Source organism: Poromitra crassiceps, assembly GCF_964638095.1.
Source record: "Poromitra crassiceps genome assembly, chromosome: 11".
Lineage (NCBI taxonomy): Eukaryota > Metazoa > Chordata > Actinopteri > Beryciformes > Melamphaidae > Poromitra > Poromitra crassiceps.
This window is the reverse complement of record NC_139643.1, coordinates 30,714,511-30,736,197: the sequence shown is the minus strand read 5'-3', so window position 1 is coordinate 30,736,197 and position 21,687 is coordinate 30,714,511. Positions and strand designations below refer to the sequence as shown.

The following is a 21,687-nucleotide window of genomic DNA, read 5'->3' as shown; positions in this document are numbered from 1 at the left end:
ATCAAAGGGGAGAAGAAGACAGTGGTGCTGGTGGTAGTGGTGTTGGTGGTGGTGGTGTTGCTGCTGCTGGTGGAGGTGGTGGTGGTGGGGGGAGAGAGCTGGGACTGTATACGCCTATTTCACCTCCCACCCAAATCAGCCATATTGTATCTAAAATGCAGGAAGTAACATGATATAAAAATGTAACGGCATGCACTGATGTAAATTGTATATACCATTTATATCAGTGCATGGAATAACTTAGTGTCTTAAATTACCGTGTGCACACACTCACGATTTGATGTACGTTTTCCGAGAAATAACGTGCAATATCCGGAAACATATCTGTATAAGCCTTTGTTTACAATCCTGCGTGGCTTACAGTATTTTATACATTTACTGTATATGTACATTCTTTCATATATGTATTTAAAATAGACACTTTACACAACACTTATTGTATATAGTAATGACTGTAAATGTTTGCTAATGTCTAAATGTACCCTTTTGCTTTGTCTGTTCTAACTTGTGCATACCTTTTTTTTTTTTTTCTGTATGTGAGTACTTTGAGAGCAAAGCAAACCGGAGTCACATCCCTTGTATGTGTACATACTTGGCCAATGTAGCTGATTCTGATTCTTCTAATAGTTAGCAGCAAATGAAGCCTGAGAGCTCTAAATTCACACCAAATGAAATGATTATTTTTGTACGCATTAGACTGTATCCTCATTTAACAATATAATTGAATGGGAAAGTTCTACATGTGGTCGATCACTTGAATCCATTATTGCAGTGAAACTAGGAAATATAAAAGGCTCCTGTCACTTCCATTATGCTAAATGCGTTCTGCTGTCTCTTGAAAGGCATTCCGTTTCAACAGTGCTCGCCCATTTGAAGTGTCAATGTGGCCGACGGCTTTTGTCGTTTAGGAATAACCTGTCCGAGGAAAAGCAGTCCCAGGCCTCTTGACTGGCTTCCCATTTAGGCTCCGTTTGCATCGTTGAAACCAGGTATTTTTGGGCTCGGTGCTTTTGAAGATGACTGGGAATGAAAAGCAGTGCCCATTTGAAGATGGGACTTCAGTCGGTGACATAAGCCCAGTGCCACTAATCTTCAAAGGCGGGTGTGGCAGAAGCAGACAATTCCCCTTTGTCTTTTTTGAGGTCTTAGTTGTGATTTAATTTTTGTTATTTAATTTGTGTTCTGCTTTGTTGTGGGAGGCTGTGCAATGATAATTGCATTTTATTTTTTCCCTCCAACCTTCTTTGATGTGCGTGTGTCTCTGGAGTGGACCAGCCACATTAAGACTTTTTTCTTTTGCTTCTAGGCTCAGGAAAATGAAAGATTACCTATAAATGGCAGTATTTAGTGGCAACTGTAAATTAATAAATAACAGAATGTTATATCTCCAAGCCTAAAGACTGGATCAAAATAAGACTTTCTCCCTTAGTGCATGATTTTCTCTCTTACCCTTCCCTCAAGTGTGATTTCCCTCTTGGTCCATATTTCTTCCTTCATATAACCTGTGCGTTTGTATGGTAATTCATCACTTGTGTGTGTGTGGCCAACGATGATAGCTATCGAGAGAAGGCGCACGGAAGCCGGGCGATAGCGCCGGTCCCCCGGTGTCAAGTCTATGAACTCCATCCTTCTCTCCGTGTGTCACAGAAGGACTCCTCGGGGAGCCGCCGTGCACTCTGAACTCAAACCCAGAGATGAAGCCACACCGGTCAATACATGGATCCACTGCGTCTTGCCTATCAAATGAAATGGAAATAGCCGGGCACGTGGGGATGCAGCGCCTGCATACGCCCGCCGAGAAATCATTTGCGTCGGTAAACACGGCTCCCCATCAAAGCGGCAGTTTAGCTCGACTTTAAAGGAGCGGGAGACGGGAGTGACGCTCTGAGACATTGCTTTTAGAGAAACCTCTTATTGCAAGTTCCCCTCCTGTGGAGATGGATGTCCAGGTAATTTGCAGTTAGCTGCCCACCTCAAAGTCACATTGTGCCATTTCTGTTAGTAGAGAATGATGGGAGTACTCGGGGCATGGCAAAGTGGACTGTTGAGACTGTTTTAACCCCCCCTCTCCTCTCTCTCCCTGTGTGAAAAAGACTGGTATGGTGTCTGGCTCGCTCAGTTAAACACTTGAAGTGAAGCCGATCACTCTTCTTGACACTGGTAAGAGGACCGGGCCATTTCTTCTCTCCCACAAAGGAGCCGGTTCATCTCGGCGTGCGAGGCCTGTGTGCCCTGCTACAGTGGAGGAGAGGGGGTGGTGTCGCGGCGTGCGAGGCCTGTGTGCCCTGCCACAGTGGAGGAGAGGGGGTGGTGTCGCGCTCGTGGCTCTGCACATGTTGCTGTATTTGTTTCAAAGACATGGAGACAGATTGAATCTCAGCCGCTGGGTTTGCAGAAATATCTGTGCAATTGAAGTGTTGTCTCCCACACACAGCTGTGATTACTTCTGTAGGAAACTATTTATCCATTATAGTACGACTTCCCGGGGCCAGATCTATAAATGATGCATGTACGCACAAGAAGAAATGCATATGCCACGTTCCGCACAGCTGCTATTTATAAAAGGACAGGGTGGTGTGAGAATGCGCGTGTCTCTAACGCATGCTTCACACCGGGCGGGCACAGACAGACTTGAGTCAGCTGATCTGAGTATGATGTGGCAAAGGGAGTAGGATGTCAAAGACTGAACAATTGGGCAACATTTTATTTGGAGCCTTAAACTTTTCAGTGCACCATATTAGTAGGGCTGCAACTAACGATTATTTTCATTATCGATTCGTCTGTCGATTATTTTCTCGACTAAGGGACGGTACGCTATTTAGATGTCATGAAAAGGCGGGGGGAGCATTTTAATTTGATTTTGAAAACCGCGGAGAACACTTATTTCCAACATGGTCCCTGAAATGAGCCTATTATATTTGAATTTCATATAATAACATTTATAGATGTATGCATTAACACACTTTTTTCTACAAGCATCATCGTGTCTGATGATCAGACCATACATTATACCACCTTAGTTTGAGTTTGGACCAGTGATGCCATCACAAGGCTGAGGGGATGCGATAGCCTGGTTCAATGTAGCACTACCAGCTCATTAAATCTCACCATCCACCATCAGCATCATGTCCTTTTCCACCGTAAAGCAAATCCTCTTCCGCACGCACATCCTCTTTCTGCACGCACATCACTACAGCTTCACATCACTACAGCTTCTTCTAGCTAACACAGATGTGATAGCTTGTTGGGAGGACGGTGTTTCACTTTCGCCGTCGCCGGATGCTGACTTTTCAGGTGGTACAACTGACGATGTACTGGAGCTGTATCTGAGAATATATATACAATATTATTTACATTTTTCATTGTCCTACGCCGACTACGTTTAGACCATCTTCCCTCGCCATTTCGCCATGGCCAGGTCTTCTCAAGTGCAGGTCGCTGGCAGCAGTGGGCATCTTATGAGCAGAAAAATGATACACAAAACACATTGTCGGCTACTCGGCTAATACATTTTTCATCGGTTAAAAATTCGCAACAGGCAGTTAACTGACACTTAATCATTAACATCCCTAGGTGTCATGACTGTTGCCCGGGGTAATTAGAGGAGAACTTAGTCATTATTATTAGCGAGTGCCCGTAACTGCTGTAACCTCAGGCAACAAACCCCCCTAGCTTCGATTAATAAGTAACTTTAATAAGTAACGTCTTAGCCTGAGGGTGTTTGTGTCGAACTAGATAAATAAGTTATAAGTGCCCAGTGGTCACCCGCCGCATGCCGCACAAAATGGCGCATGCCGGTTGTCATCAGGCAGAAAGAAGAAGAAGAAGAAGCAAGCTTTCATTCACTGAGATGAAGAACTGCATCATACAGTGTTTCCATGAACACGGCCCCGATTAATCCTCTCTGTGATCTCCTGAGGTGAAGATAGTCAGGTAGTAACAGCTGTTACTACCTGTAACTGTTAGTTACAGACTGTTAGTAACAGTGTGTCTGTTGTTGAGAAGCAGTGTTTTCACATTTGTTGTCTGAAAGTGCTCTTGCCTCGGGACCCAGTGTTAACACAGATTGCATTGGCCAGTGTGGCCGGCGGGTTTGCTTCTGCCGGTTAAATAATGTATAAGTTGAGTTCGTTTTATTACTCTTCGCAATCCAAAGGGTTGAGGAAACAGCCTCGCTTAGCTGTCACTGTTTTGTCTTTGCACAGCATCAAGTGTGGTTGATATTGGGGGGGCACAGTGGTAAGCGCTGTCCCCTCACAGCTAGAAGGTCCTGGGTTCGATTCCCACCTGGGACACTGTGAGCACTGAAGGAGTGCGTGCCCGTCCGCATGTCCTCGAGTGCCCACCGCCCGGGTGGGGTCATCAAAAGGGCCTTTCTGTGTGGAGTTTGCATGTTCTCCCTGTGCCCCCTGGGGGTTTCCCTCATATAGGAACCCCACAACAAAACATGCAATATCCTGGTCGCTGAAGTGGTGCCTCCTCTGGAGGGGAACTCGTTGGAATAGCGTGATCTTCCCACGTGCTATGTCCTACCGGTGAAGCTTCCCCTGTCAGGTGAAAAGAAGCGGCTGGCTACTGCCCATGTCTCGGAGGAAGCATGGAGCCAGTTTCGGCTTTGAAGAAGTGTGGTTGATATTAGACCACTAGCCACTTCCCAATATGGATATGATGCAGATGGTTTGATATATTTGTTGTATAATTGAGCAATACTGCACTGGTTGTTGATGGGAAGCCTTTAACTCTAATTGATTTTGAGACATTGAGACAAGTACTGTATGCATGATTGCTGTTCTTTAGGCTTCTCCACCCTGAACATGATACAATTCTGAGGGAAACACTGAATAATTGCACTTTTGAAAATAATGTTGTTTCATGTGGATATCATCAGATTTATATCAATAAATTGAATATCAGTACCTAATAAAGACCATACGGTATCCCCAATTTTAGCACCTCTCCACTGGTTGCCACTTTTAAGATTTTACCGATCGTGTGCGCAGGCTGACATCCTCCAGCCTGTCCCTCACTTCCTAATATGCACTTTTATAGACTTTCCTTTATCTCATTGCTTTTAATCCTGCTCCTATTGTTTCCTACACTTGCTTTAGCTAATTACCAGCTGTGTCAGCTGGTATTGTTGTTTTCACCTTGTGAGTGTGTGTGTGTGTGTGTGTGTGTGTGTGTGTGTGTGTGTGTGTGTGTGTGTGTGTGTGTGTGTGTGTGTGTGTGTCATCATGGCAAAATGTGGTCTTGGAGACACCTATTGTAGCGGGACCTACCACAGAAGCCGTTTTGACTACTTTGCCAGGTGTTCTTTCTGTCTGTCCATCAGAGTTTTTCACCGCGATAGAACTTTACAGGTGTGTACGTAGTTGTCGTCACTTAACGCCTCTGGCCTGCATTCGCGGTGCCGGCATCGCGGCTGGTGTGATCTCATCCCAAGATGGTCTCTAGTTTCTTTGTTGTTTTTCGTTGATCTTCCTTTAATGTTTTTTTTTGTCCTATTCAATTTATGCTTTGTCATTGTTTTTATGTCCTCTTGTAAAGTACTTTGAAAGCTCTGCTTTTAGATAAGTGCTATATAAATAACCTTTATTATTACTACTGGCACAACATATTTGCTGTCAGCAGCTTCATCAAAAATATCTGTGCCAGCCTTCAAATACCCATAGCACTCAAACTTTAGTTATGATAAGGTGATTTATATAATTGTCGTTACCAAAGAGTCACAAAACTATAACTGAAACAAGTTATTATCTGCTGTCTCGAATACTTCCAATAAGTTGCCATGAAATTTTTTTTTTTTTTTTTTACCAGTAAAACACTGAAAAAAGAAAATGGATGTGCAGTTTGTGTGGATGTCCTGTGTCCTTGTGTCTCTGACTGAGTGTCCCATCCCCTGTCGCAGGATGGCGATCCAGGTGGACAAGTTTGACTTTGAGAGCCTGCCCCAGCCGGACCAGGAGACGGTGCGCTTCACCAACCCCAAACAACTGGAGGAGGAGCGGCAGCACGCCCAGGGCTGCCAGATCAACAGCAAGCTGGGCATCTGCTGGACCATCATATCCTTTCACCGTGTCCGGTAGAGCTGTCAAACCAGGCCCACATTTAAACGCCGTCATTTGAAGTGGTCAATCCGATGTAGCCGCGGCTGCGTCTGCTGAGCGTTGTTGACAGCAGTCAGATCAGTGATACGGGGCATCTGGAGCCTACATCTGGAGGCCCTCGGGCTCGCAGGGAGCTTCGCTTCGCTGCCGTGACAGATGGGAAAGCGTATGGCGAAGCGCTCGTCGCTCTGACACTGTGAAGTGCCGTTTGTGTGTGTGTGTGTGTGTGTGTGTGTGTGTGTGTGTGTGTGTGTGTGTGTGTGTGTGTGTGCGATAATTGTACTGTACCACCCGCACGAGTCCAGCGTTTGCCGATAGAGGTCTAGTTTGCGGGCAGGCTGTGCTGTCTGTCCAACGATACCTTTTGACCCCGCCTGTGTCAGCGCGCTGCCCTCTGTGTTGTGCTTATCTGCAGGGAGATAACCTCCATCTTTCCATACCTATAGTATTTACACTTTCTTGTTGTCCTCTGCCCTCTCATTCACAAGCTTACTATTAGTAGCAGAGATAAAATGGGAGCCGGGGAGAGACAGAGGTCCCAGGTCAGATTCAAATCCATGCTGCATGGTATATCAGTTTGTTTTTGCTGATGCCCCTAATGCTCAGAAGTGGCTGAAGTGATTTGGCTCGGTAGCGAAGAAAGATGTCATTCTGACGTAAGGGAAAAGCCTCCTCGTCAGCATGCGGAGAGCGGCCCCATCCTGGCTTCTTAAGTAATGAAGTGGCAATTACCAATGCACGGAGTCTGTCATTGAGCATTGCCTGTCAGGTTGTTGGTGAAGGAAGGTGCGCGATTAATTATTAATCCAGTCTCCGAGCTATTGAACTCGACATCATATTTTCTGCGTTATTAATGCAACCCGTCGTTATCTGCGTTTGTTTTAGCTGCAAACAATTTGGCAGAGTGTGGACAGGAATAACGAAAGAGAATGGCGTTACAAATGTGTTCATCGACTCCACTGATGGATGCAGCTGTTCTCCAAGCATCTTTTTTTAGATGTTTATTTCTTTCACCGTAATACATTTTGTGCTTTCCAGGCAGAGCTGTTGTCCACGAAACAAAATCCCACCAGGGAAACAACGAAGTGCAGAACTCTGATTGGCTGTTTCTGAACAATCACCACTTCCCAGCTTGTTGACAGCAACCGAGTTTCCCCCGATCTCGTGGCTCCGCAGGTAGTGAATGGACTTCCTGCGGACTCTTTGACTGTGCTCGCAGTGTGAATGTACAGTTACTGTCTCCCTTTAAAACACTTCCAAAAACACAAGCTCAAAGAATAGAGAATACAGAGCGCCTCTGTTGGGTTTCTGTTTGACATTTGTTGAAAGTGCTGTTTGGTTTGGGGGTGATTCTTTCAATGCAAAAGGAGGTGTTCCAAGGCATTCTTCAAGCAAAAATAAATAAATAAAAATAATAAAAACAGCCTTAATTACATTGCTAGCTCAAAAGAACATAATTATTATAACTAACTAATGCATTTTAGCCACGCAGTGACCTGGGCTGGGAGTGATGAGGCAATTGCACGCCAAACTGTATGAAGAAGAACATCAAAACTTTTCATACAGTATACTTAGTTTGAATGAATGTTAATGAAGTTTACTGTTGTTTCTTCCTGTCTTTCTAGTAACAAAAAACAGGTGTTTGTTTGGATGACTTTCTCCTTAGTTTGCAGATATCTTGACAGCACCAGACACGAGAGCTCAGTGAAGCTTTTAATGTTTTAGCTGCTTGATTAATGGGAAACTAAGAAATGAATTGTTATATTAAACAATTACCAAATTCGTTTTTATACTGAACAAAAATATAAACGCAGCACGTTTGCCTTTTACTGCCATTTATGAGTTGAAATGAAAGATGGAAGAATTAATGGTATCAGCCTACAGCTGCTTTACTTCCTGCTTTTACCACCTCAAAAGGTTGCTGTGAAATGAGCCTATTGGCATGCTGACTGCAGGAATGTCCACCAGAGCTGTTGCGTGAATTGAATCTTCATTTCGCCACCATAAGCCATCTCAGATGGGCTATGCTGCCTTCAAATGGAACTCTTGAGCTCGTGGTTGCATGCCAATTGCACGGTCCCTCGAAACCAGCGACAGCTGTTTGATAAAACGACACATTTTAGAATGGCCTTTTTGTTGTGACCAGCCCAAGGCACACCTGTGCAATAATCATGCTGTTTAATCAGCATCTTGATATGTCACACCTGTCGGGTGGATGGATTATCTTGGCAAAGGAGGAGTGCTCACTAAAACACAGATTTAGACAAATTTGTGAACAGAATTTGTGAGAAGCCTTTTGTGTGCATATAAAAAGTCTTAGATCTTTCAACAAAAACAAATGTGTTTTGCTTTCATGTTTTTGTTCCATATAGTTGCATCCCTACAGCGCTGTGTGTGTGGGACCCATGAGGAGGCAGTGACACCTGCAAATCATGGCTTGCATCAGTCTTCTCTTTATCTCTGTTGCATGAGGAAATCTGTCAAAGTGTTTGCAACAGCAGACAAAAACAGTTCTATTTTTGTGAATTCATCTGTCTGCCTTTCATGACCTCTCTCTCTCTCTGCCTGCATACATAAACTCCTTCAAAGTTTAATAGACACCGGTTTGGTGTACCGGGCACCGCTCATTTCGCCCATAATTCCGAATGATCAGCGATGTCCTTATCATAACATATTATCAGGCTAATTGCTCAGCGACTGCCATATTTGTTTGGATGCCACGTTCAAACATCCGCAGCCTACCCTGTGATCAGTTTGATGCTATCCACGTAGCGGGGTCGCAGCGACGACACCACACAAAGAGCGGTTTTAATCTGGCCTGCGACCTTTATCACTCCTCAGCCTCCTCTTTCTCTCCCATCCTTCACGTGTCTCTATCTATTGTACTGCCAACTGTTCAGTAGTCTCTCAAGACAGACAAGGCTCCTGCTATTTGCAAATGCTCCCACCTGCCCCTCGGTACTTCGGCAGGTCTCAAAGTTGGTCAACAAATAAGGCAGGTTATCCGGTCAAGATAAGGCAGGTACCCCAGGTATCCGCTCATTTCCACACTTCCGTGTCCCCTGTGCAGTCCGACTGGAAAACAAACCAGTCGAATCCTAGCTAGCTACAGTACCTGCTGAGCAGAAATTGAAATTGGACACTTCCTCTGTCTCTGTGAAATATATAAAAGAATATGTATTAGCAGTGCCAAGCTTTGAAAAAAGGCTGTATAAGATCACAAGACCCTTCGGTGAGTACCTTTGAAATTTCTCTGCGACACTTGTAAGACGAGTGTTTTAACAACATAGATAATAAATAATATGGACATAGCTATCCCATTAAATTTCTTCTCCCTGGCGGAGTTCAAACGTTGGCTGTCACCATCTTGATTTTTCGTCAGCAGAGTGGGAGGGAATAGGTTGAGTCCATCCGCACCTCACGTGAGATGGGAGTTTCCCAGAGCCGCAGCTCCGCCTGCTATTGGTCCGATTGGCAAGTTGCGCCATCACTGGACAGGCGATCTGTCAATCACCTCCTTTTCTATCATCTATTTTACTCCAAACTGGCGAGTTATATAAAAATGTACCCCCTACAGTTGTTATGAAAAGGTGAAATTAGCTATATAGACCAAAACCGTGTTTCGCCCCTAACTGCAAAGATGTTGAATCTTGTTAAAGTCGAGCATTTTAACATGGGGAGATCTGCCTACTGCCCCCGACGCCTAGTGGCCATTCGAGGAACTACAGCTTTTCAATTCACTTCCGCATCATCAGAGGGAAGGGTTGTGGGCTTGCCCACTGGTTTTAACCTGGACCGCTGCTTGAGACTATGCTCACAGATTACACCTGGTGGTGAGTGGTGCAACTACACCTCCCTTGGTTAAAATGAGGCCGTGCGACATTCACCCGCTTGCGGTAAAAGGCGCAAATCAGTCTGTAGACCACTGTAAGTGTGCGCCTCTCCTAACGATCGTATGAGGGACTGTGTGGAGTGGACAGCGTACAGTAGCTAGTGAGTGACAACAACACAGTCCTGAAAGGGGCTATTTCCAAGGCGGGTCAGTATTTAGTAGTATTCTCATGTAACAAACTTGCACGGTACACCGGAGCGAAGGTGCCACAGCATCTGGCTTTTCTGCTAACCTGCCATCTGTCACAATTTCTGAGGAAAGTCAACCTGCACAAGGTTTGAACTCGCAAATGTTTTATTCAAGACTGTGTATCTGCCCCGGATACCTGCAACCCCAGTGATATATAGTCTTACCCCATGCTTTTACTTTACTTACGACCGACTTGGTCATATCGCCCGGCCGCCTGAATTCACATTCTGCACATTCATGTTTGTTTCATGTGATGTCGTGGCAGTCTCTCTCTTTCACAAAGTCAATTTCGTCCCCTAATCTCCTGGCAGAAGCGTGTAAGCAGTTCTATTCTATGAATATAAGTAGGAGCTGAGAGACTGTGTACTGTGATGCGAGGCACTGACTTAATTGACTTGGCTGTAAGAAGGCAGAAATGTTTCCTCTGAGCCGGCGTTGCTTGATTGACTGCAGTTTCATTCCAAATATATCCCTTAATAAGAGTGTTTGATTCATTCAAAACACACATTACTGAAGCTGTCCCCGTGGTATATACAGTGCATCACCACAATCTGCTCTCTCACACATACACATACAATACACTAGCTCCATTAACATTATCTATGGTGCAATGCTAATGAGCCCATTAAGGGGGCGTTTAAAAGGAAATGTTCACTGCTGAAAGCCGTAGAGATTGTGGCTTTTCCAAAATGTGAGATAGGTTGTTCATATACCCCTATGGTTGGCAATACCTAATACATAACGTTAATGATAATTGCCCACTGTAATGGATCAGAAAATGCACAGTACTCCGATTAGTCTGTGAATAAATAGGTAAGACTATTTTGGTTTTCAGTATCCTAATTACATTATATGATAAGGGATTCATTTGGTTATATATTGCATTATTATTGTCATTAGGAAGGTCTTAAAAAGCCCATTTAAAGCTGCTAAAGGCAAGATTTTCTTTGGTATGAAAATGCATCCCGCTCCCACTAATTGCACTCATTGTTTGCCAAAATTAAATTCAGGTGATGGGGTACGGTCACTGACGGGAAATGTTCTTGGTACACAGGGAGAGCCTAATTGAAACTTAATAGCTTTAACTTACGGTAATGCAACTTACACAATAAATACCCAGACCCGTCTATCCAATTAGACGATCACATAATAAATTGATAATAATAATAATAAATTGAACTTGTCTTGCACTTTTCATTTTGGGTAAAATCTCAAAGTGCTACAGTAGTAAAAAGAATAAACATTAAATTATTAAACATTAAAAGAACATTAAAAGTTACAGTTTTAAGGAAAAGCTTTGCTAAAAAGGTGAGTCTTGAGTCCAGTTTTAAAAGCGTTAATAGATTGTGGGGCTCTCAGATGGTCAGGGAGAGCATTCCACAAACGTGGGGCGGTGGAGCAGAAAGCCCGGTCGCCCATGGTGCGCAGGTTTGTCTTGGGTTGCTCCAGGAGGTTGCAGTTGGATGAGCGGAGTGATCGGGTAGAGGGTTTGAGGGTGAGAAGGTTCATGTTGTGACGGTGTGGACAGACGACACCTTACTGTACAGAATCACACACACGGTTCATGTTGTTACGGTGTGGACAGACGACACCTTACTGTGCAGAATCGAGAACATCAAGCAAGAGTTGGAAAGTGTGATGGGATTGGGATGGGGGGCGCTTCCAGTCGGATTCAGTGATGCTTGGCCTGATCACCATAGTAACAATAGTTGTAACTAGTGTTGGAGTCTCAAGACCATGGGCTCGCCCTCCATCGGTCTTGGTTTTGACTTGGTCTCGGACAAGCCGGACTCTGGATTTTATTTCAAGACCAGTCAAGACCACAACTGCAGTGACATCATTACCTGCCTGTGTATTGTCTGATTTATTTATTTTATTTTGAATGTGATTGGGTGTGTTAAAATAAAATCCCTCCTTCAATTGCAACCAATAACTTTGCAGTTTGACAGTTTTACCACTGAACCCACTCCCCTCACTGCCAAGGCATGGGAGAGCAGAGCAGTGGCTGCAGAGACGTCGTCCAAAGGATCAGTCATACGATTTGCTTATACAAACCACAGAGTTTCTTTGCAAAGCAAGTGGGAAGAAAAAACACTCAGGAAGCCATCAATAGTCATGGTCTTGAAAATGGTCTCGTATTGGTCTGGTCTCGGTCTTGGTCTTGACTCGGTCTCGCTCCCCCTCTGTCTTGGTCTTGACTCGGTCTCGGTTTAGGTGGTCTCGACTTCAACACTAGTTGTAACACAGAGTACAGTACATCAGCACTCTCGTTCTTGTTCCCGTTCTGTGACTGTGTCACTGTGTCACAATTAAAATATTTGTTCTGCTGCAGTACCTTGTGTGCCCAGTAGGGTTTCCCTCGGTGTTGGTTAATCCTTTAAAAAGTTTCATGCACCATGCTTGTCTATGCTGTCGTCCTTAACCGCTCCCACCCTTCCTTGCGGCGCCATGGGGAGGCCAGTGTGGAAGGAGTCCTCAACCAGCTGGTCCTGGAGCACCTACAGCTGGCTCCTCTGCAGTGGGGTGAGTCTCTGTGTGTGTGTGTGTGTGTGTGTGTGTGTGTGTGTGTGTGCGTGCGTGCGCGTGTGCGCGTGTGTGTGTGTGTGTGTCTATCTGTCTCTGTGTGTGTGTGTGTGTCTGTGAGAGAGAGAGTTAATTAGTTCATTGTGTGTTTTTCATCAAAATGAGCCCTTCTGTGTCTTAATAAAGTAATAACTTTATAAAAGACGAGGTGAAGATGTTCCAGTACCCGACTGTGCTGCTGGGATTGACAATTTGGAATTTCTGTGTGCCAATCACAGTTGTCTGGGTGGTTACATAGCCAGCGCTATGCAGTACCTGTCAGTTAGTGCATAAACCTCCACAACTGTCTCAAGCCATGTTTTTTATTTGCATTCATAATGGGCTGTGGGCTATTTTGGAAAAGGGTAGACCGGCAGCCTGGGGACTGTGCGAATCATTTGGGGGGACACGCTGAATCATTTGGGGGGACACGCTGAATTTTGCAGGAGCACTCAGCCGCACCATCTGTGATCGTCCTGCCAAAATCATTTTTGATTTACTGAGGGTGTTTATTTTTCACAAGCCCCCCTCCCCTCCCCAAAACCACTCTCTCTCCGGGGGCCAGCCAACGTCTTGATTAGTCAACTGGGGGCTCTCGTGCCGTTGTGAGGAGAAAGCAATCTGCGAGATGAAGTGACACGGGCGCATCAAGCGCCGGAGCACGAGCACCTGTTGAGGCTGAGATGGGAGGATCAAACGCAAACACTTCGCCGGATTCACCGATCTCCGCACGTCTCGGCATTTGACACGCACCGCCTGCGTCGGAGAGACGTTCTCGAGCATGAAAGCTGGACGAGATCTACTGTCTTGGCACTAGCTTTCACTAATTTGGTACAATTATTCTGGCGGTACCACGCCTTTGGGCTGCTGTTCTACATGATGTGTGCAGTCTCATTGTGTAACGAATGACTGCGAGTCCTCGTGAGTCCCGAGTGGCAGCGAGTAAGTTGGTTAAACTCACTCCCCAGTATAAAGGCCCGTTAATCAGCTCTGTGTTCGTGGTTCGTGCGAGAGCGTTCGCACTTGCGCTTCGGAAGCGGGAGGTCAGCACAACGCAGGTTGCAATTGTACAGATTTCCAGTATTGCGTTCATGGAAACCACATAACGCACAAGACCGGCGCTCTGGCAGGAAACAATTACACAGCAGCGTTTGATATTTCTTTGTTTCTTCCCAGATCCTATGAAAGTGGCCTCGCCGTTCCTGCCTGGGCTGATTACAAGGCAATTAATTTGCCTCAACCCGTTAGGATACCTTTATCAGGGTTGCCAAGACTATCACAGGCTCAATTACGGGTGTACTCCCAGCATTTCCCCCGCGGCTGAAATCGTTACACCGACCGGATGCTTTTAATGCCTTCTCAAAAAAAATAAAAATCCTTTGCATCGCTCTTTAACTGTAGCGACAACGTGGAAGGCCAAGGCTGTTACTCACCCTGCCGTAATTATCGTTTAAAATCGAACTGCAGAAGCAAAGGCCATTTATCTCTTCTTTGCCGGGGATTTAGGCTGTGGAGTGGTACATCACCTCGCCGTCCGGCATCTTCTCTACTGTCCAGCTCAGGGCAGAAATACTGCTGAAACACCGGCTTTCTTGTGATAGCCTTCTCCACCTTTTCTCCTCCGCTCAGGGTCATCACAGTTTGGTGATGAAAGGTCTGCTCTAGCACTCAGTACTCAGCACAGCACCTTCCTTCTAGTCTCGCAGTAGCCAGCCGTAGATACGATACATCTAGGTCTTGAAAACACAACTCTTGAAAAGTGGTTACCGCCCACCCTCCAAGACAAAAGAAGAGGCGTGGCAGACATATGAGTTGACCAACCACGGACGGCATGCCGGACTTCCGTAACAGCCCAGCCAATCGGATTTCGCCGCAGGCTTCCTGTCGGCGGAACCCGGGAAATTTGACTTGTCATTCGGACCCTCCGTCGCTGGAAGCGTGCTGACGTAAGACGTTGGGTCTGACCACGTGAGACTACCTTCCTTCTATCAAGGGAAGAAGTGTTTCACCTTGATTCAGTGTTCAAGTTGAATCAGTGGCTCCGCTTGTTCAAAAGCCAAAGAAAGTTTGGTGTACTGGTGGTCAGTCTCTTGCTAGTTGAAGAGACGCTGACATGTCTGTCCGGCCTCAGCCCATTCCCCGGCATGAGAAACTTGATACTTCCTCGTGCCTTGTTACCATAGCAACCTATGAATATTTGATCATGCAGGTTCCAATAAATGGAAAACACAGAAAGTGCCAGAAAGCGCTTTATGGCCTCTGTGTTTGTTTATTATTATTGAATGGGGAGCAAGTGAACCAAGGCCATTAGTAAATGATTCTACCTCTGGGCAGAAGCGCCCCTCACTACCACATCAGTGCAGCCGCAATAACATAGGATCAGATGGGATGAAATTCACTCCCTAATTGCAAATAAATAATGCAAGTTTCCTCTTTTAAATTAGCAACACATCCTTTTATTCGCGGGGAATTTCAATTGGCGGTGCGGAGGACGGCTGCGGTTCATTGAGTGGGCCAGGAAATAAACCTATAATTACTTTTAAGTCGGCGTAAACACATTTTTTATGTAAACACCAACATAGCCGCTCGAGAGGGATTCCTTTTATTTGTCTAGTCTACAGTGCATAGCTTTTCTTGTCTAGTAGTTTTTCTTATCTCGGAGATGCGGACATCTTTGACATTGTTTTCTACCTGTGTCTGTTTGTGCCTCTTCAAAAGGCCTGCTGTTGTGCTTGTTTGGAAAGAAAATAACAGCGGTATGTTCAGCCAACAAAGCGGGCACAATACTGGGACTCGACAACATTTGCCACACACTGAGATTTGATGGACAGATAGATTTGATAGATTAGCACAATGTTTGTGTGAACGATTTTGCTGAAAAGATACTGCAGTGCCGTTATGGTATACTGCTGTTGGATAGATTGACAGCCTCGTTCCTTGTTAAAACGCCACTATCCGCTCAAAAGGATTCTACTGTATTTCAGCTGAATACCTGCTCCAGCAGCACGAGTGCATTTGGAGTGCGCTCTGTCTTTGTTATGGATTATGAAGAATAAGTCCACTAAATTGTACACTGCAAACTTTATAGGGCTGCGGGAAAAGGCTAGACAGTTTCACAAACTGTTTAAATGTCAGTGGAGCAGGCTCAGCGTGGAGCTGTTGTTTTTCCAGAAGGTTATTGGCCGACTGGTTTAATTATCTGTGACAAAGTATTATTGTGCTCCCAAAAAGCTTCAGGGGTCAGGAGTCAGATGGAAGGAGGTTGGAGCGAGAGTGAGCGTTGAGAAACACTGATTTGAGATACTGATACAAGCTCTTACAGATCACAACAGTACCAAATTGAACTCGACCCAACTGCTACCAAGAACTGAACAGAAACTGTGTTAATTTGTCTAATAGCATTTTCTTTAGTTTGTTTTTTACACGAGGAACATGAGACAAATTAGATCACATTGACGCCATACAATGACGACAAGGCAAAATAGATGAGGGTAAAATGTGTGAAATGTATTGTAATGTTCCTTTGACTTTATTTTTTTGGCACAAGAGACCGCAGCACATGTTCCAGCTCTCCTGTGCCTTTCGTCCACCCCGACCCATCAGAAGTGCATGGAAACCGTCGGTAGATGAAGGTTGTAAGTGGGTTTGGAGAGGGAGTGAAGAATGGAGCAAGCTAAATTGGGATATCGATATCCCCCGCCACACTTCACAGGCAAAAATAAATCGAATCATGCCCAACTGTTATCAAATCATAGTTTTCCACCGCCCTCGCCCCGTAAAAGTCTTTGGAAACTTGTGTTGTTGTGTTGCTACTAATAGACACCGACTACAGTGTAGAGATAGGACAGCAAAGTGACTGAACTGAATGTGACAAAACTTTGGTTACAAAACAAACTGAGCAGGTGTTACTTCAACTAGCAGAAAGGAAGCAGCATGTAGAAGTCACCACTGAATAGACTCTTTTTGCACTGAGGAAAAGCTCCGTTCTGTCTGTCTGTCTGTCTATCTGTCTTCCTTCCTGCATGCCTGTCTGTCTGCCTGCATGCCTGTCTGCCTGCATGCATGTCTGTCTGTCTGTGTGTCTGTCTCACTGTGCGGTCCGGCTGCTCTGTAATCTGTCAAAATGACAGACGGACGTCACATTTTTCTGTCGTTAAAAATATTGTGTCAGTGACGGAGAAGATTGGGTTAACGCGAGCTCTTGTGCGGGAGGATTTTCCTCAGCAGTTTCAGGAGTGTCAGTCTGTAGAACTTGCACTGAAACCTGCCTCACTCTGCCATAAGGAGCTGCTAAACCAGCTGCAAGAAGTCTTTCAATGGATAGTTTTATTGTGCTATCCTAATTGTCTAAATGCTGTTTCAGAGACTTTTCCATTATGACAAGATTTTTTTTTTTTGGAGAAACATGGAATAGTTTTGGGGGAATATATTGGTCTTAAAATGGACACATGTATGCCTCACCCGCTGCGCGGCCTCGCATACGCAGCTCGGCTGCTGCGTGGCCTCGCCTGCCCTATTGGCACGCGCGGGAGTGTGTGTGTGGTGTTGCTCACAATGATGACATCATCAGTGATGTTACAATGCCTCCTTGTGTGTGTGCCCCCTTATGACATCACTGATGACATCATCAGTGATGTCACAATGCCTCCGTGTGTGTGTGTGTCAGTGGGACAAAAATTTAAACAGAAAACAGAGAACAGAGCCCACATTGCCAAAGTTATAGATAGATAGATATATAGATATCGGTTCTTGGCAGCTTCAATATATCAAAATATCGCTATCGATATTGGCCTTCAAAGATCCATATGGACCGAGCCCTACTGCTTAGCCCCTTGTTGCAGTTCTTCCAGGAAGCCGGGGCTGCTGGGAGTCCCCCCTTACCTCCACAGACTGTAATGCCAGAACAGGTGGCATGGTTTGTTTTTTGCAGCCTGGCATTATGTAAATAGCCCCATTGATTACAGCTCCTCCACTGTCAATGTGATTAAAGGCAAAGTGGTACACCTTGTGTTCGGAGTCTCCATGTCAACTTAATAGAGTGTTGCTAAATAAACAGTCACCTGGCCAATCAGACGTAGCGCTCTGTGGGCTTGACACTAGCACACTGGCTGGCAGCGCTGTGGCGGAGTAGGGCAGGAAACCAAAATACCGGTATGGCATATTTTGCAGTAGAATGAAAACAAAATAGATTGCTAATGACAAAGATTTTAAATCAATGTGAGGTTTTCCCTAAAAGAGTCGTGACCATGAATAGCCTTGACATGACCTGCGCTATTGTTGAAATAGAGTTCAGCAATGGTGAAAAGGCTTTCATTTTCAGTCTGCATGTGGAGTGCTGTAACCAAGCAGTGAGATGGACTTTGCTCCCACACCTGGCCGGCCCCCCCTCCCCCTCCCCCGCCATCAGCCCCCCCCCCCCCCCCTCCCCGCCATCAGATAGCCCCCCCTCCCCCGCCATCAGCCGCCCCCCCCCCTACCCCCCCCCCCCCCCCCATCCCCCTCTCCCCCGCCATCAGCCGGCCACCGGTAACCCATCTCTATGGAATACAAGTTCACCCATGAATGGAAAGACAAATGTTTAGCCTAGGAGAGAGATGGAAAGAGAAGGGTGGGGGCCCGGCTGTAAAACGCAAGAGATAATTTAATAAGACAGTTCTTTTGAACAGCCTCACACCGTTGGACCCCCCCCCCCCCCCCTCGCACCTACCCCGCGTAGACAGATGGCCATTTGGAGTGGTCACAGGCGGTGGCTTCTCAGCACACACAGGGGGCGCCTCATGGAATAATATGCCTTTAAGCTTTTGTCAGGTGCCCAATTGCCATGAGCGGCGGCAGCGGCGGCAGAAGGGGTTGACGAATGGCACTGCCAAAGGGCCCCGTGTCGAAGCCACCCGACGCCGCGCTCCTCCCCCGCTGATGCTGATGAGAAGCACTGACTAGAGAGAGAAAGAGAGAGAGAGAGAGAGAGAGAGAGAGGGAGGGAGGGAGAGAGGGAGGGGTTGAATATGTGAATGGCTGAAATGAAAGAGGATGACTTTGAGTGCACCTGTAGCTGGTAATATGTGGCGTCTGTGATAGGGCCTCTGGTCTCCTGCAGTCATCAGCAGAGCGGTGATAGGGCCTCTGGGAGAAGGGATGGGGGCAGTAAGTCTTCCTAAAGCCCGGCTTAGGGTGGCATCAGCCCAGCGAGCCACCCTCATCCTCCCTGGAGCCTTGCTCCCCTTTGAGCCCTCATCCACTCCTGCTGACTCAGGCTCAGCTCTGACTAAGGCTAAACTCAGCCCGTTGCCCTCAGCGTGCACCCATCTTCTCCTATGAGAATGACTTGTCAGCACCTAAATCTCCTTGGAATACTGGAACATTCAGATTGTGAATAAATTGTTTGGAGAACTGCAATAGTTACATGTATATTTCGGGACAGATTTCATAAGATGCTCAACATGCATTCAGTTGTGTAATGTTTGCATCTTCTATCTATCAGGCCTGAGCATCGGATAGCTTGGGAAAGTCATCTAGTGAGGTGGCAGTTGGTGTAGGTAATGAGTAGTAGCTTTCTGACAAAATGTATAACTGGATTGTGGCTGTGGGCCAAAAATATAACCATAATAATTTATAAATATATAGTATACAGTAGAGTAGTCTTTTGTCATCCTGGTACTGGATCTTTAACTCACTGCTGTATTATAATTAAATTGTATAACTAAAGAAACATATATTTTTAACAGTCTTGTGGAAGGCCAACTCTGACAGCTGAGCGAATCAACAGAATTATTCACAGGATTATTATTATTATTTTTATTTTATTTTTTATGATGCCTGTCAACAGTTTGATCAGTTTCACAGCAAGTCATCGTGTTTATGCAACAATACAGTAGCCAGTCAGTTGCTCGCATTGTTTTCTTCCCCAGTTACATAACTTGAATTCTTACCGGCTAGCAATTCCATTTCTGAGACAGTTGGAGCCTCCAGCATTTGAGACTGTTCGTGAATCCCCCAAGACAGAGGTTTGCACGTCTTGCTGAACATGAGGACATAACATGGCTTTGTCTGCCTCAGCCTAGTGAGTGACTGTCCCACCGAGGGCTCAGAGAGCAGGGAGACTCTTGTGTCGGTGAAAATCGGCCCTTAAGGCTCGTGTGGCTCTCTTTGCATGCCCCTCCCCTCCCCTCCCCACAACCATCTCTCACCTGCCCACCTATGGGAGCGCGGCTTAAATCAGGGGCGGTGCTAGACGGGTGTCGGGCGCAGCCCATTTGCCTGAGTGATGGGTGCGAGGAGGAGCATTGGGTAAGCAGAGGCTGATTTATCTGCTTGTTTTTCTGCTCTGTCGCCCAGGCGCTGTCAGTCAGTCCTCCTAAAGGTCTCCTGGCCGAGGCAGCTAAGAGAGGGAGGGAGGGCGACACACACCTATTTGTGGAGGCTCGCTCCGTCTCCTGGGCCGTAGCTTTGCCATTTAAAGATGCAGTGCTGACTCAGTTGGGGCGGGGTGGATGGATGGAGACCAAGGTGGTCATGAGGCAGCCCGGCCCGTAACACCTAGAGTCCCAGGCACGAGTCTCCCGAGTCGGGTTCTCACAGGAGAAGCTTGTGTCTATCCTCATTAACCTCCGCTTATTATAACAAATTAACCTGTTACGAATGTGACCAATCCCTGATTCTTACACAGGATGATGACAACACAGCGCAGTGTCACACGATTTACAAAAGCTTTGTCAAAACGTTGTTTTCTCCATCTCAAGGGAGTGAACCTGAAAGGGTCGTTTGTTTCACTTTGGCGAGGGTCACCAGTCTGATTCTAGCTTTAATGTGGAAATGAGAGCCAGGAGTACAGTGGCCCACTCTCTGATTGCCCATTCAGCTTTTGTCTGTGGCCCAGTGCGGATGGAGAGTTAGCACATTTAGCGGGCGCGCAGCGTCTGTTTCTGGGGCATTTATCATGGCTACAGAACAATCCGGCCTGTCAGCAACGTCAGTTTGGCTGAGCCGCGGAAATAAATCATAACTCCTCCAGCCTGCCACAGATAGCACACCAGCACGGCTGCCCGTTCAGTTAGACCGGTGGGATGGGAGGAGGAGGAGGAGAGGAAAGGGAAACTGAGTTAGGACAGCTGGATGCTGTGAAAGAGAATGCAAGAAGAAAACATTTTTTTTGTGCCCCCCCCCCAAAAAAAAAAACGTGAAATTTGTTGTCACGGTTGAACAAATTGAGTTTGTTTTCTGGTGCAATAGATATGCAATGAAATCTTGAGTCCTCATAGTACTTATAGTACCTTAACTTAAGTTAGAAATTGAGATTGTTTATACGGTAAGTTACTGTATGCTTCTATATGCATTGATTCTTTGGGACTGAATAATGGTACATTTTTAGGATATAATACGACCACACTTTGTCTCATGATAAAAAACCTAATTGCAAATAAATAATGTAACCACATACTTTTATTTGTGGTGAATTTCAATGGGAGTTGTGGAGGAGGACTGCAGTTCATTGAGTGGGCCAGAAAATAAACTATCACTTTTAATCTGTGCCGCTGTTCAAAATTTCTTATTTTTTTTTACTTTTGATGAAACCAAACAGAAGATTTATGCAAATTAATGAGCATTAATGAGAATGATTACGACTATTGACAAATATGACAACAAACGACATAGAAAAAAACTCACTGTTCTAGTGTTCACAAGTTTGATTTCTAATCAACCAGGCGCAGAAGAAACATTGGCACAGTTTCTTATGTGTTGTGGTAAGTTTGTTCCAATCCTGAGAAACTCTGATAGAAAAAGCACATTGGCCAAAATGACTTTGTCTTTTAGGAGTTAGACAATCTCCTCTAGTTTTTGTTCTAGTATTTCGGCTGTGATCTGAACTTCCTCTAAAGATTATGATGTGTTATTTAAGCGTAACAGATTTCATTTTCTCCTCTCTTCTGTCACCTTTCG

At 45.6% G+C, this 21,687-nt stretch overlaps 1 protein-coding gene across 2 annotated transcripts in view; it reads left to right on the top strand.

Moving 5' to 3' along the window:
- Nucleotides 1-21,687, top strand: part of trappc9 (trafficking protein particle complex subunit 9) — a 225,960-nt gene that overhangs the window by 147,119 nt on the left and 57,154 nt on the right. For both annotated transcript variants that reach the window (XM_083645758.1, XM_083645757.1), the window contains 2 exons: nucleotides 5,909-6,062; nucleotides 12,621-12,711. In XM_083645758.1, coding sequence (XP_083501884.1) covers nucleotides 5,909-6,062; nucleotides 12,621-12,711 — 245 coding nt within the window. The remainder of the gene's footprint in view (nucleotides 1-5,908; nucleotides 6,063-12,620; nucleotides 12,712-21,687) is intronic.